Below are 15,247 nucleotides of genomic sequence, written 5' to 3'. Positions count from 1 at the left end.
TTACATATCATCATTTTGTAAAGAAAATTGAAGAAAAAGAAAAGGTTTAAGTTGTAACCATTCTAAGAGATAAAGGATCTTGTTGGGAAAAAGAAAAAGTGATCAAACATAAAAGAATTAAAGTGCACTTTTACCTATTTTTTAATATACTTTGCATTTTTTATAAATGTAACCTCCTATAATAATAAAGATCAATCCTTTACATATTTCTTCTATATATGAAGAAGAAAAAAGAAGGAAAATTAAGGAAAATCAAATCAAACATACCTTTACTGATATTTGTTTCTAAATTACATTACTGATTAGTATATTAAATTTAAAAAGTCACTTTTAAAATAATTTTAAACTTTTTAAAGTAATCGGGCTTTAGAAAATCAAAAATAATAATAAAATAATAACTTTTATTCAGTCAAAAAAAACACATTGAAAGTAAGGTGATTATTTAGTAATTTTTTATTCTTTTTATCTTTTATAATATTTTATAGGTGAAATATTAATTATTTTTAATATTTTTATCTTATTCAATTTTTTCTTAAAGATATATATGTCATTTTATAAATACACGTATTTCTTTCATATCATCGTTTCTTTTTTTATTTTCTATTATACTAAACTATTAAATAATGGATTCATTTTCTATTGGCTATCTATTGTGAGATCTCCACAACCATACTTTTTTCATCCACAAAACTCCTACCCCTCGTCCACATTTATGGAAACACAAGATTCATTTCAACGTTACTACTAGTAATAAATTCATCAACAGTCCATGTTTTCCCATAATAAGTTTTTTTCTTTATAATTATCCAAAAGATAAGTTTCTTTTTTAATGAAACGTTTTCAACGAGTTTTAAAGAAATCGCATTTAAATGCCACATCTAAAAAATCTTGTTATTTACCCCACAAAATAATAAAGAAAATATTGGTAATGGACTAATGGTAATGTCTTACTTATATTACCATTCTTGCTATGCTAAACATTGAACTCATTGTGGTCTTCTTGTTCTTCTAAGGAAAAGTAAAAAGACACAATCTCTCATTAACTTTTGAGAATAATTTCAAATGGTAAAAGATTAAGGACTTCTTAATTTAATCTAATTTTACCTTTGAATAGGATTTTGTAAAAAGCATGAATTTGGACCAAGTTCTTCTTTGGCCCAAAATGTTACTAGATATGCATTTAAGGAATGAAACAAACACACATACACAAATTGAATTTTACCAATCAATTTGATTTTTTTTTGCTTATAAACCACACTCCTTATATCCTCACCTAAAATCATTTCAATTTCATTCATCAAATTAACTAACGCCATTAGCCTAAAAATTTCCAACATGCCAAAGAACCTTCAAAAATCCCTTCAAAGTTACCTCTCCAAAATCAAAAGCACTCGTCCATCAAAACTCTATATGCCCTCTAAGAGATGGATTCATCTCAAAATCAAAGGTTGCAAACATCCTAGAACTCCTTCTTTATCCTTTGATGACAAAAACAAGAACAACGACGATGAAGCCACACTAGAGGACATTGATCGCTTTCTCTTCGAAAATTTCAAGTCTTTATACCTCGAAGATCTCGAAGAAACCAATTGTAACAACAAAACCAAAAAGGTCGTCTCATCACAAAAAGAAGATGATGAAGAAGAAGAAGAAGAAGAATTTCGTGAAAAAAAACCTAAAAAATCTAGTCGCATATTGTTTGATTCATCCGAGGATGGATCTAACAGATTCTTTTTGAGACGTGGCTTTTCCTGCTCCATGATCGACACAACATCAACAACAACAACAAACACATGTGAAGAAATAGGATCAAGCTCAAACTCATCAACTTCAAAAAGCTTCAACAATGATTCATTTTCGAAGGAGCATCACATGAATCTTCCTAATAATTGTGTTGTTGTGTTGGCAAGTTCGCCGAATCCTTACGATGACTTTCGAAGATCTATGGAAGGAATGATGGATGTTGGGATGAGGAACAATGAAAAGGTGGATTGGGATTTCATGGAAGAGCTTTTATTTTGTCATTTAAACTTAAACGATAAGAAATCATATAAATTTATATTAAATGCTTTTTGTGACTTGGTCGCCGACATGGGGGGGAGTTCGGAGACAAATCCGGCGAAGCCGCGAAGCGTTCGAACCATAAGGACGAGAGGGAGGTGAGGAAGAAGACTAAAGAAGTAATGTTAGAGTTTGAAGGTTCGAGATAATGAGAAAAAAAATTAGAAGAATAATTTGCTTAACATGTATTATGATTAGGACGTGATATATTTTCAATTCTATTAAAAATAAATTTATTTCAACGACTATTTTTGTGGTCGTTGAAAATAATTCATGTATGATAACAATGTAAGTTTCAAAGTTTATAGCAGTCTCTTAAATTTTTAATATTATGTGCGAAGTTTAAATTTAGTGTTTTATCTTTTTTTTATATATGTTCTTTATTAGTCATGTAATGAGAATAAAATTTATTATATTTGATGCAATATTATTCAATTGGTAATGTTTTTTTTATACATATTAATTTATTTATTTTGGATCTTATGACTAAGACAATGATAATGAATTCATTAGGTTTGATACAACCAATATGTTTTTGCATGACAAGATATCTCATTCAATAATCATCTCACCGAGTGATAATTTTTTTTTAGATGAGAGTATGAATGAACAATTATTGTTAAAAGAGATTCTTATCTAAAATAATCTGAAGTTTTTGTTATTCTTCACAAATTTTATGCACCAAAAAATAACAAGAATAGAAGAGTTTATAAACAATATTTTTGTTATATGTGATTTCTAATTTTAGTATAAGGATAAAAAAGTGTCCATTATTTTTTGTACATATTCAACCATAAGTATCCAACATTAATAAAATTTAGAATTTAAGACTTAGAGTTTAAGAAGAAGAAAATTGAACCACTTTGATATTGGTATCTTTTCATAAAAATCAATTTTGTCACTGACACATAAAAAAATTTGACAAATATTTTTCATTGATACTTAAAAAAATACGGAACACATATTAATTTGTTATCAATAAATATAAAAAGACACGGGGCAAATATATGTTTGATATATAAAAAATATGAGATACATATTTGTTACTGATAAATATTAAAAAAAAAATTAACACGAGATAAATATTTATCACTAATAAACATAAAAAATAACGGACAATTATTTGTCTTTGATACATTAAAAGACGGGACACATTTTTTATTGATAAATATTAAAAAAAACATGAGAAATATATTTATAATTGATAAATATAAAAAAAAAATATGAAGCAAATATTTGTCATTGATACATAAAAACAATACGGAACAAATATTTATCATGTATGTATATATAAAAACATAAGAAAAATATTTATTATTGATAAATATATAAAAAAAATATGGGACTCATATAGATTATTCATACATAAAAAATACATGCAAGTATTTAACACCGATATATATAAAAAAAACACAAGATAAATACTTATCATTAATAAACATAAAAAAAAAATATCGGACAAATATTTATCATTGATACATAAAAAATAAGGGGCACATATTTTGCACCGATCAATTTTAAAAAATATTTACGAAATAAATATCCATCATTGATAAATAATAAAACAACATGGAAAAAATATTTATAATCGATAAATATAAAAAAAATATAGATTTGTCATTGATATATAAAACACAACATGGGACAAATATTTGTCACAAATGTATATATAAAATACGGATAAATATTATCAATGATAAATATACAAATACTGAACAAATATATGTTATTGATACATAAAAAATAAGGAATAAAAATATTTAACAACAATGAATATAAAAAACACGGGAAAAAAATTTACCACTAATAAATATAAAACAACACGAGATAAATATTTTTCATTGATATATAAAAAAATATGTGTCACATATTTGTCACTGATAAATTAAAAAATAAATACAGGTAAACACTTATTAATGATAAATATAAAAACATGAAATAAATATTAAATACAGATAAATATAAAAAAAATAGATGACTAATATTTATCATTGATACATAAAAACAACAAAAGATAAATATTTGTCACGAATAAATATACAAAAAACATGAAAAATTTATTACCTAAAAATATTTAAAAAAATACGGGTCAAATATATTAAAAAAGTATGGGAAAGTATTTATTATCAATAGATATGAAAAAACAAAAGAAAATTGTTATTGATACATAAAAGCACCACACAAATAAAAAATATTTGTTATAGATAAATATTTTTCACTAATAAATAAATAAAAAATGATGGGATAAATATTTATCACTGATAAATATAGATATACATGACAAATATATGTTATTGATACGTAAAAAATTACTCATATAAGTTATTATTATATACAAAATACATGACACATATTTGTCACCAATAAATATTAAAAAAACACGAGAAAAATATTTATCATTAATCAAATATATACATAAAAAAAGAAGATAGAACTGAATTTATTCTACTATTCTTATTCAATCTATTGAAACACATTCAAAATTGATGACATAATAGTTCAACACATTTCTTTATCTATCATACTATTTATTAACTATTTTGATACATTTCTTTATCCATCATACTATTTATCCCTTTTTCATTACATTTCTCCATTTCAAATTTTTATTTTTATTTTCCCTCTTGCTTCATCTTTATCTTTCTTTCATTATGTTCTTCCTTCCTACAAAAAGTGATTTTATGTTGTTGGATAAATATGATTATATTGTATGATTGTACTATTGTTCATCCTCTACACATATTGTGTGTTTGTATTGTGATTCTCATCATACAAACAAATGCAATTATGTTACAGTGAAATAAGTTTTGCTGAAATTTTAATAATATGATGTCACGAGTTCAAGAATTGAGAGTATTTGAATGCTAGTTTATATTAGTTTTTGATCACGTGACTTGAATTTGATGGTTATTTGTAAAAGGTTAGTTAATGATTTGAAAGTTGTATTAAATAATGTCTTTTTAAAAATAATATCATTGAAGTATTTTATAAAAAATTTAAATTTCACAACTATTTCTATATTTTTAATATTAATTCTACATTATTGAACAAAATGTATCATACAAAAGAGTGAGTAAATGTTGAGTCACATCGAGACTAAATTAAGTCATAATATGTGTAGTTGTAGAGACACTTTGTGTTTTGTGGATGGTAAAAGGTTAGAAAGTGTTAGAGCTGAAAGACATGGTAAAAGGTAGGGATGGGCAAATCCATTGACCCGCCCGAAAACCGAGTAACTTGTAAAAAACTAAGTGTAAATGGGTGGTTCGGGTCGGGTGAACGGGTAAGCATGTTACAAAATCGGTTGCAAATGGATTAAAACAGGCGGATATGGTTGAGAATTCTAAAACCAATTAAACCCATACCCGCATGATAATAAATACACATTGGTAATACTCATGCGCCGTTTTCAGATTTTACACACATGTTGCGCTAATTCGGTGAGATTTGCAAAATAATTAATGCTTGCATTTTCAGTGGACAAGGGAATTAGTGGAATATTAATGTTATTTTTATTATAATAATTAATTAATGCATTTATAGCCATGACTTTATGGTAGATTTTTTTATTAAAATAATACCATAAAATACTCAGGTTGCTTGTTACTATTACTTTACTTCATTTGAAACCCTAGTAGCTCTCAAAAAAACCTAGATACACAATTTCACCCCCTCTTCTTATTTTGTTGTCGTGTTGAAGCTATCAACCATTTGGTTCTGGTCATGACCTTCCAACAGCGAAAACCAGATGATAATCACTCGTTCTTCTTCATCATCGTTTTCGTCTTTTTTTTATTCTTTTCTTGAAAATTAGTTTTCTCACGTTCTTTATTTTTTCTTCAAGTTTTTACTGTATTTTTGTGTTGATTTGTTTGATATTGATCTGATATGAGGGTTGATGATGTTTATTTTTTTTTTTTTGAAACTTACACGTAAAAACCTTACTATAAACTTGTCATCCACGAGACCCGTGATCCGTCTTACCCGTATGCAAAAATGGGCGAAAGTGGGACTACGAATTTCACCCACGGTTTCGGTCGGATTGACATTTTGAACACGAACCGCCCGTACCCACCCGTTGTCCACCCCTAGTAAAAGGCGAAGAAGGATAATTGAAAAATTTACCCTATACCCCCACATTTGTACCTATACCCCATAAATTTTTAAAAATGCCAAATATATCTTTGATTTTTAAAAAGTTTTGTGGAAGTTACCGGAAAAGATTTCCATCAGAGAAAAGTTTAGTTTTCTGGTACAGAAGGTTTCTACCGAAAAAATTTTAAAAGAAGTTTTTTGGTACAGAAAGTTTCTACCGGAAATCTAGTTTTCCAGTATAGAAGAGTAAAAATGTGTGTACTGCAGGAAAACTTTAAAAGAGTAAAAAGGTATGTACCGGAAATCTTTAAAAAAAATTCTGGTATAGAAGATTACCTTCTTTTGTGTACCGGAAAACTTTAAAATAAATTTTCAGTACAGAAGCTCGGTGCACACCATTTTTTTTTTTTTTATTTATAAATTTTAAGATTTATACGAAAACAAAAATATTATTTTTTGCATTTGTGTGGGTAAATATTAAATGTTGGATATAGGGTAAAATTTTCAGGATAATTTTGTCTTAAAAATGTTAAGAATATTTTATAAATTTTTAATATTTAAATGGGGATAGGGAATCAATTTCAGAAGGTCGGAATAACATTTGTCTACAAAAACCGGGTACACGAGTTAAGCCCAAAACTAACAAAAACGGTCTGACCCAACAAAAAAAACATGACTTTTTTTATGGAACAAAAAATAGAACATAAACTTACTGTTTTTTGTTGTTAATTTAAGTTTAATTACAGTTTTTATTTTTCTAATTTTATTAATTATAAATTAGTATTTATATTAAAAATTTGTTAAAATTAATATTCTTTTAAATTTTTATTAAGAAATTATAATTAAATATATTTTAATTAATGTATTCAATTTAATGTAAAGTTATTTAAATATATTAATTATTTATATATAATTAATAAAATAAAATTTAAAACTAAAGCAAATTTTATTACAATTTCATAATAATAATCTTCAATATTATATATCACATTTGTTAAAATATTTGACATCACTATTTTTATTAAAATGTTAAAATTTATGAGAAAATAAACAAAATCATTAAATTTTTAAATATAGAACTCAGTGTCAGTGAATTAATAAAAGAAGCTGCAATTAAATTCTCAACTTAAGAAGAGAAAAACACAATTTAAAAAAAAAAAGAAAATACAACCATGGAGAAGAAGTTTCTAGAAGTACGGTAGTAAACTGAGTGTGACGTCTCCAATAAAAGAAAGAGTAGTGGGACCAATCTAACAAATTCTTTCTTTTCTTTTTTTGCCAATTTTAAATTAACATTTGTTGTTAAAATACTTTTATTTATTATCAATTACCAATAACAATTAAAAACCTAAATTCCAAAACCATTTTTCTCTATTAACGTGTGTGTTCAGATTCTTCGAGAATCAGAACTTAACCACACGAATACTCCAAACCCTTTCTTTCTTCTTCCTCTTTCATCGCCAGCGCCAGGTAAAACCCTAATTCAGATCTGTCTTTTCCTTTTCTTAGATTTCATAAATATGATTATCGATTTCATTTTTATTGAATTAAATGCTTATATTGATTTATATATTTAGTATTATTAACCTACTTATTAGTATTACATTGCTGTTTTATTTGATTTGATTTGATTGTTTGAGTAAAGCATTTAATTAATTTTAATTTATCATTTACTATTATTGTTGCTGTTAGTATAGCTGTGATATTTTTTTTAGCGTTGATAATAACTGCAAGTTTTTTTTTGTTTCTATTTTTTCAGAATTTTTTATTGAAATTTTCTGGTGAAGTGAAATTTGATTTGGGAAAGATGAGCGTGGTGGGTTTTGATTTTGGTAACGAGAGTTGCATTGTTGCGGTTGCTAGGCAGAGAGGTATTGATGTTGTGTTAAACGATGAATCGAAAAGGGAAACACCTGCTATTGTGTGTTTCGGTGAAAAGCAGCGTTTTATTGGTACTGCTGGTGCTGCTTCCACTATGATGAACCCTAAGAATTCAATCTCGCAGATTAAGAGACTTATTGGAAAGCAATTCTCTGACCCCGATGTGCAGGGGGATCTTAAGTCTTTGCCTTTTAGTGTCACTGAAGGACCTGATGGATACCCTTTGATTCATGCTCGTTACTTGGGGGAAGTTAAAACGTTTACGCCTACGCAAGTGTTTGCAATGATGCTGTCGAATCTTAAAGAGATAGCCGAGAAAAATCTCAATACAGGGGTAAATGATTGTTGCATTGGTATCCCGGTTTATTTCACTGATGTTCAGAGAAGGGCTGTCTTGGATGCTGCAACTATTGCTGGTTTGCATCCGCTTCGGTTGATTCATGAAACTACCGCAACTGCATTGGCATATGGAATTTATAAAACGGATTTGCCTGAAAATGATCAGCTGAATGTGGCCTTTGTGGACATTGGACATGCTAGTATGCAGGTGTGCATTGCTGGCTTCAAAAAGGGGCAGCTGAAAGTGTTGGCTCATTCGTTCGATAGGTCTCTTGGTGGTAGGGATTTTGATGAAGTTTTGTTCCATCATTTTGCTGGGAAGTTTAAGGAGGAGTACAAAATTGACGTGCTTCAGAATGCTAGGGCTTGTTTGAGGCTTAGGGCTGCTTGTGAGAAGATGAAGAAGATGCTTAGTGCAAATCCTGTGGTACCCCTAAACATTGAGTGTTTGATGGATGAAAAGGATGTAAAGGGTATCATGAAGCGTGAAGAGTTTGAGGAACTGAGTCTTCCGATTTTGGAGCGAGTCAAAGGACCTTTGGAGAAGGGACTTGCTGAAGCAGGACTCTCAGTTGATGATATACACATGGTTGAGGTCGTTGGTTCGGGCTCTCGTGTACCGGCTATTAACAAAATATTGACTGAGTTTTTCAAGAAGGAGCCTAGGCGGACAATGAATGCCAGTGAATGTGTTGCTAAAGGGTGTGCATTGGAATGTGCTATTCTTAGTCCAACATTTAAAGTGCGAGAATTTCAGGTAAAGTTTCTTCTCTATTTGGTTTCATGAGTTTGTTTGGTTATTGTCTTCTGATCATATTCCCATCATATTCCCACTCAAGATAAAACTGTGCATGCCTTTAGTAATAATGAATCTTTATCATTTTCTATTTTAATTTCTCATCTCTGGTATCTACCTTTGTTTATTAGGCCTTTATGAATTTGCACCTGAATTTATTTTATTTGTGTTTTTATGTCCTTGCTGTCACTTGTTCATATAATAAGTTTTGCAAGTTCTGGTATGATGTTGCTATTTTTTTTCATGATGTGCAGGTCAATGAAAGCTTTCCTTTCTCAATTTCTCTTTCGTGGAAAGGATCTGGTCCAGATGCACAGGATAGTGGACCCGATAATAAGCAGAGTTCCCTTGTTTTCCCCAAGGGTAATCCCATTCCTAGTATCAAGGCACTGACTTTCTATAGGTCAGGAACATTTTCCATTGATGTACAATATGGTGATGTGAGTGGGCTGCAAACACCTGCTAGGATCAGCACATATACTGTAAGCCAGTTTACGAATCCCTTCTTAATTTTTCATAAGGTATTGTTTCCCTCTTAGAAGTTCTCTTACCCTTTTGATTGTATATGCAGATTGGTCCTTTCGAAACCAAACAAAACGAAAAGGCAAAAGTGAAAGTTAAAGCTCGTTTGAATGTGCATGGAATTGTATCTGTTGACTTGGCAACTGTAAGTCTTCTAGTGACTGCTTAATTTTCTCACATATCATAATCTCTTGTCCATTTATGATTTAAATTAGAGCATATTTTCCTGTGAACTAACAACTTTTACTTGTCTTGTTCAGCTCCTAGAAGAGGAAGAAGTTGAGGTTTCAGTTTCCAAAGAATCAGCAAGAGAAACTACTAAGACGGATGCTGATGAAACTCCTGCTGATGTTGCTGCACCTCCCACCTCCAATGACAATGATGCTGATGTTAATATGCAAGATGCAAAGGCTAATGCTGATAACCCTGGAGTTGAAAATGGCGTCCCTGAGACTGGAGATAAGCCTGTACAGATGGATGTTGATGATACCAAGGTGAGTACTTTTGAAAGGCATATTAAAGCATATTCTGAATATCGAAATTCCCTTTCTTTATGCCATTGTTGAATTTTTTTTACTGTAAAGTTTTAGCTTGTCCTGGTTTTTATGTGGCTTTCTGTTTGCATTGGAATTTTTGACAATTTAAAACCAGGCCGATTATTTTATTACTACCTTTGCCCAGTATATAAGACCCCACTGACAAAATTATGGAAATTAAGAAAGTAGGTTAAATTGTTTTACTAATTTACCCGTGAATAGAGGATTGGTTTATGTTTTTATTGTTGTATTTATTAATATTGCAGAAAAAGATGTAACATAATTAGGGGTGGATTAGTAGAGAAATAACTAATGCAGTTGGAAAATTGAAAGGCGACTTGTAAAAACTAAAAAGGGACAAGAAAAAATTTCAAGAGGGTCCTATATTTAGAGACAAAGGTAGTAGTTTTTTAAAGGTGATTGTACCATATCAAATTTCCATGTGTTTTCAGTCAGTTTTTCATAAGATGGTAGTGACATAATTTACCATATGTTCATATCAAATTTGCATGTACTCACAAAAACAAAACTATGTTGTTGATTCAGGCTCCAAAGAAAAAGGTTAAGAAAACAAACGTTCCTATAGCAGAGTTAGTTTATGGAGCAATGGCACCTGTTGATGTCCAGAAAGCTGTAGAGAAGGAGTTTGAAATGGCTTTGCAAGATCGTGTGATGGAAGAAACAAAGGACAAGAAAAATGCCGTTGAGGCCTATGTTTATGACACGAGAAACAAGGTGGGTGTTACCTTTCCTTCTCTTTAAACAAAGTCTAACATCAAATACAAATGCCCATCATTTGATAATTGCTGAAACTAATTTTTTTTTTGCTATCATTTTAGCTCAATGACAAATACCATGACTTTGTCACTGCTTCGGAGAGGGAAGATCTCACTGCTAAGCTTCAAGAGGTGGAAGATTGGCTATATGAGGAGGGTGAAGATGAAACTAAAGGTGTATACATTGCCAAACTTGAAGAGCTAAAAAAGGTAAGAGGTTTTGCATAGAAGACAGTCACCACTCTTGCCCTCTGTCAAGCTGTAAAACTTTACAAAGAAAAAGGGATTAGAGGATCCCTGTTGCTTTTACCCTTTGTGCTTTTATGGCAAATATTAGTGAGTGGATACATTTTCATGTTAGTTAACCATTAGAAACCATAACTGAGCATTATTTATTTATGCAATTGCAGCAAGGTGACCCTATCGAAGAGCGTTACAAAGAATACACAGAGAGGGGTACAATAATTGAGCAGTTCATCTATTGTATAAGTAGTTACAGAGAAGCTGCAATGTCAGCTGATCCCAAATTTGATCACATTGACATTAACGAGAAACAGAAGGTAATAATTGCTCGTCAAATTTTTTCCCTTCTCTACAAAATGGTTGTAGTTTACTCTGAAGTAGTGTCTATTTATTTTGTCGTGTTTGTAGGTCTTAAATGAGTGTGTTGAAGCTGAGAACTGGCTTAGGGAGAAGAAGCAGCAGCAGGACTCACTTCCAAAATATGCCAACCCAGTACTCTTGGTAGCTGAAATAAGAAGGAAAGCTGAGGCTGTTGATAGGTATTTGCTTTAATTCTTGCCGTGGGTACCGCATTCTGGCTATTTAGGTTTTTTCAGGCAGTCCCTTGCTGTGGCCTTGTTTAATGTATTTATATGAACAAACCAGTTGAGTTGGGGAAGGATTAAGCGTAACTTGTGAACTTTTGAAAAACCTCTTGTATTCTAATCCATTTTATTTGTTTTCTCTTTCTATTGTTAAACTATGTTTTCTGATCAAAATGTATATTTTTAATAGGATATGCAAGCCGATTATGACAAAACCAAGGCCAGCCAAGCCAGCTGCTCCTCAAGCACCACCAACCCCAGCTTCTCCCGGTGCTGAGCAGCAGCAATCTCAGGCAGATGCTAATGTCAGCACTAATGATAATGCCGGCGATGATGGTAGTCAGGCTACTGAACCAATGGAGACTGAAAAGTCAGAGAATGCAGGTTCTGCTTAATTTTTGTTCTTGATTTGGTATCAAGTTCGTGCCAAGACTAGTAGTATCTACAACATTTTGTAAGAGCATATATGATTATGAAATGCCAGAATTGGGCCTAGAAAAGAGTCTTGGGTGGGTTGACAGTGAGTGGCTGCTGGTATGTGTGATGTGGAGCCCTCTCTGTTGGTTGGTTTAGTTACACAAGTTTCAATTATACTTTATTTATGATGATAGTCTTTGAAATCCAGATTTTTTGCAGAAATGTTTTGAAGAGAAATTGATTGTGTATGTGTGGTCTACCTTCCTAAATGCATGGTTCGAAGAGGCCAAATTTACGCCCTTTAAGTTTAACTTTATAATATATTTGTGTACAATTTCTAGAAGTTGAATTATAATGGTTGTTTCCCATTGTGTTTCAAATGGCATTTTTTGTGGCATTTACCTTTTCATTGTATTTGGTAACATATGATCATCATCTAGACGTTTCTATGAATTTTCTTTATATCTCCCTCAAATGGAGTTTGGAAGTAAATTGAGTGATTTAATCAGATCAGATAAGCCTTCGGTCGGTGTTGTGCAAGATTAAAAAATAGCTGAAGAGAGTTTATGCATTCTTTCATTTACGCAGTTAAAAGTTTAGTGTGTTTAATACTATCATCTCTTCTAGAAAATGATTTTTTTTCTACAAAATATTTTATTTAATACAAGATTTTTAGGTGTCATGGTTCACTAGGATTAAAATGGTTTGTTTTTTCGGCAAAGTGAAGTAAGGAACCAACTGTAAGCTTTGTTTGGGAGCTGCAAGGGAAACAAGTGGAGGCTAGTTTATAAACAAGAGCAATATTTTTCTATACCCTAAAGCGCATTTTATTAAAGATAGCCATGAGGGCTTACGAACAAAACTACAAAAGTGACAATATCTCTGAAATGTGGCTTGAGGTTGGAACAATGGTGTTGTTTGCAAATTGAGGTCAAAGATCTTGAAGAACATCTGCACTCTTTCATTCACCGAGATGCTATTATTAAGGACAAAACATGGGAGATTATGTGCAAGAGTTAAAAGCAGACAATATCTTGCAAATGTTGCTTGTGGAGGTTCTGAAACTTATTTAAAATGCTCCATAATTATTTGAATTTTCTTTCAATCTATTTTTTGTGTCACCTTGTATGAGGACTTTTTGTTTAATAAATAAAAATAACCTTTTTTATGTAAAGTGTGGGCCTATTCTCCCTTTGTCTTTCTATTTCCTCCATTTTTCTGTAAACCTAGTATTTTGTTTCCAACAAACTCCATGCAAAAACAAATTTTGCAAAAACACAAAAACAGCATCATCAAAGTGTTGGCAGACAACAGACTACAATCTCTAGATGATATATCTACATAATCCATGACTACACAAAAAATGAATCACAACACATAAAAGTATCGAAAGAATCGTGGAATCAAACAAAATTATGAGGCAATAATATATGGTGTTTTAGCATAGAAAACAATACGCTAAACATTAAAACAACTAGTCAAATGTAACAAATACAAAGCATAGTACTTAAACAAGGGAAAATAAAATAAAAAAGAAGATAAGGTCAACATGTATGGATGAAAAAAGTTAGAGAAACATAAATAAAGGTCTTTTTCTAAGTTAGAGGTGAGTATGTGAATTTAATTTGCTCTGTATAAACACACACTATACGGAATTAAGATGATGTATATGAATAATAAAAAATTGGCTAAATTACATTCGTGGTCCTTTAACTTAAGTCCAGGTAACGTTTTGGTCCTTTAACTTTTTTTTTTCTTCCCATTTCAGTATTTTATCTTTTGAAATAATTTTAATTTTACCCTTTAAGTGAGATTCCGTTAAGGCAACGTTAACAAATTCCCTCATCCGTTTTCTTTCCAGTTTTTTCTCTTTGATATTTCTAAATCTCTTGTTTGGTATTCTCATCTCCACTGATTTTCATCTTCTCATTTTCGTCTTCTTATTTTCCTGTTTTCTTCTCTCATCTCCACTGATTTCCCTCTTCATCTCCGTGAAAGCGTGTTCTTCTCTTGTCCCACTAGTTTTTCTCTTATCATTTTCTTCTTCCATCCATGAAAAATTATATTCACGGTTCCCAAAACTCAAAATCCATGGCCGCCTCATGTTCAAATGGGTCAAATACACAGTCCTACAACTATGGTTCTTTCGTTTCCAATGGAATTCGTGAGCTGCCAAATTGTGCTTGTGGTTTGAAACCAGTGATGCGCACAGTGACAAAATGGGGTCCGAACAGAGGAAGAAAGTTTTGGGGTTGTAGGAATTTTGTGGTAAACAATAATACCTTTATAGTTTTCAATATTTTAGTTGAGGTTGTTAGATTAGATTTTGAAATTTTGTTTTTCATAATGGTTTTCTCATATTAGGGTTTTAGATTTATGGTTTTTTGGTTCAGATTAGAAATTTGTTTATTGTTGATTTGTTATTGATATTGTCTTTGTTCATCAATTGTAGAGTTATGATGTTGAATGTAGATGCAATTACTTTGTTTGGGATTCAGACTATATGCCTCAAACACAACAGAGAACTCCACAACAAATACATACACAATGTTTAGAGTGCCCCCAAAAGGAGTTGGAGATTATGACTCTTAGGAATGTCATTTTGAAGATGCAAGGAGATCACAAGTCAACCATTATTAAGATGAAGTTGCTGCTATTTTTATGCATTTTGTTTGGTGTAGCATGTGTTGTTTTATTGTTGATCTTAGCTCTAAAATGAGCTTATTGTAGTAGATGTAATTTTCTTGAGGTTGATGTAGTAGATTTGTTGTAAGTATGTAGTTATGATAGAGTTTGTTGTATGGAATTTGGAACTATTAATGTAATTTTCTTTTGCATCAATTGTGGCTCCAATGTTCTTGGTTGTTATTTCTTTAATTATTACTGTCAATATAATGTTTGGTTTGTCTGCAGTTGTATGATTAAATATTATATTTAAATTGATGAAAATCAGAAAGTCAACACGGTGCTATGAATCTCAGAAAATCAGAATTGAGA

General features: G+C 30.7%; 2 protein-coding genes across 2 annotated transcripts; both read left to right on the top strand.

Moving 5' to 3' along the window:
* Positions 1–1,308: 1,308 nt before the first annotated feature.
* LOC101515267 (transcription repressor OFP14-like) lies at positions 1,309–2,257 on the top strand. Its single transcript, XM_027335227.2, has one exon. The coding sequence runs from the start codon at positions 1,336–1,338 to the stop codon at positions 2,161–2,163; it is 828 nt and encodes a 275-aa protein (XP_027191028.1). The 5' UTR covers positions 1,309–1,335; the 3' UTR covers positions 2,164–2,257.
* A 5,231-nt stretch (positions 2,258–7,488) lies between these two features.
* On the top strand, positions 7,489–12,659 carry LOC101491477 (heat shock 70 kDa protein 15). The gene is made up of 10 exons (XM_004506800.4): positions 7,489–7,626; positions 7,916–9,133; positions 9,427–9,654; positions 9,744–9,839; positions 9,955–10,188; positions 10,777–10,965; positions 11,070–11,216; positions 11,417–11,566; positions 11,658–11,788; positions 12,024–12,659. Exons 2-10 carry the CDS (start codon positions 7,964–7,966, stop codon positions 12,226–12,228), a joined length of 2,550 nt encoding a protein of 849 aa, XP_004506857.1. The 5' UTR covers positions 7,489–7,626; positions 7,916–7,963; the 3' UTR covers positions 12,229–12,659.
* The last annotated feature ends 2,588 nt before the right edge of the window (positions 12,660–15,247 follow it).

The sequence above is a fragment of the Cicer arietinum genome, chromosome 6 (genome assembly GCF_000331145.2).
Source record: "Cicer arietinum cultivar CDC Frontier isolate Library 1 chromosome 6, Cicar.CDCFrontier_v2.0, whole genome shotgun sequence".
Lineage (NCBI taxonomy): Eukaryota > Viridiplantae > Streptophyta > Magnoliopsida > Fabales > Fabaceae > Cicer > Cicer arietinum.
This window is presented reverse-complemented; position numbering and strand designations above follow the sequence as displayed.

Coding starts and splice junctions, on each gene's coding strand:
- LOC101491477 (XM_004506800.4), top strand. CDS start 7,964: ATGAGCGTGGTGGGTTTTGATTTTGGTAACGAGAGTTGCATTGTTGCG. Junction 9,655..9,743: donor CTAGGATCAGCACATATACT/GTAAGCCAGTTT, acceptor TTGTATATGCAG/ATTGGTCCTTTCGAAACCAA. Junction 10,189..10,776: donor TGGATGTTGATGATACCAAG/GTGAGTACTTTT, acceptor TTGTTGATTCAG/GCTCCAAAGAAAAAGGTTAA.
- LOC101515267 (XM_027335227.2), top strand. CDS start 1,336: ATGCCAAAGAACCTTCAAAAATCCCTTCAAAGTTACCTCTCCAAAATC.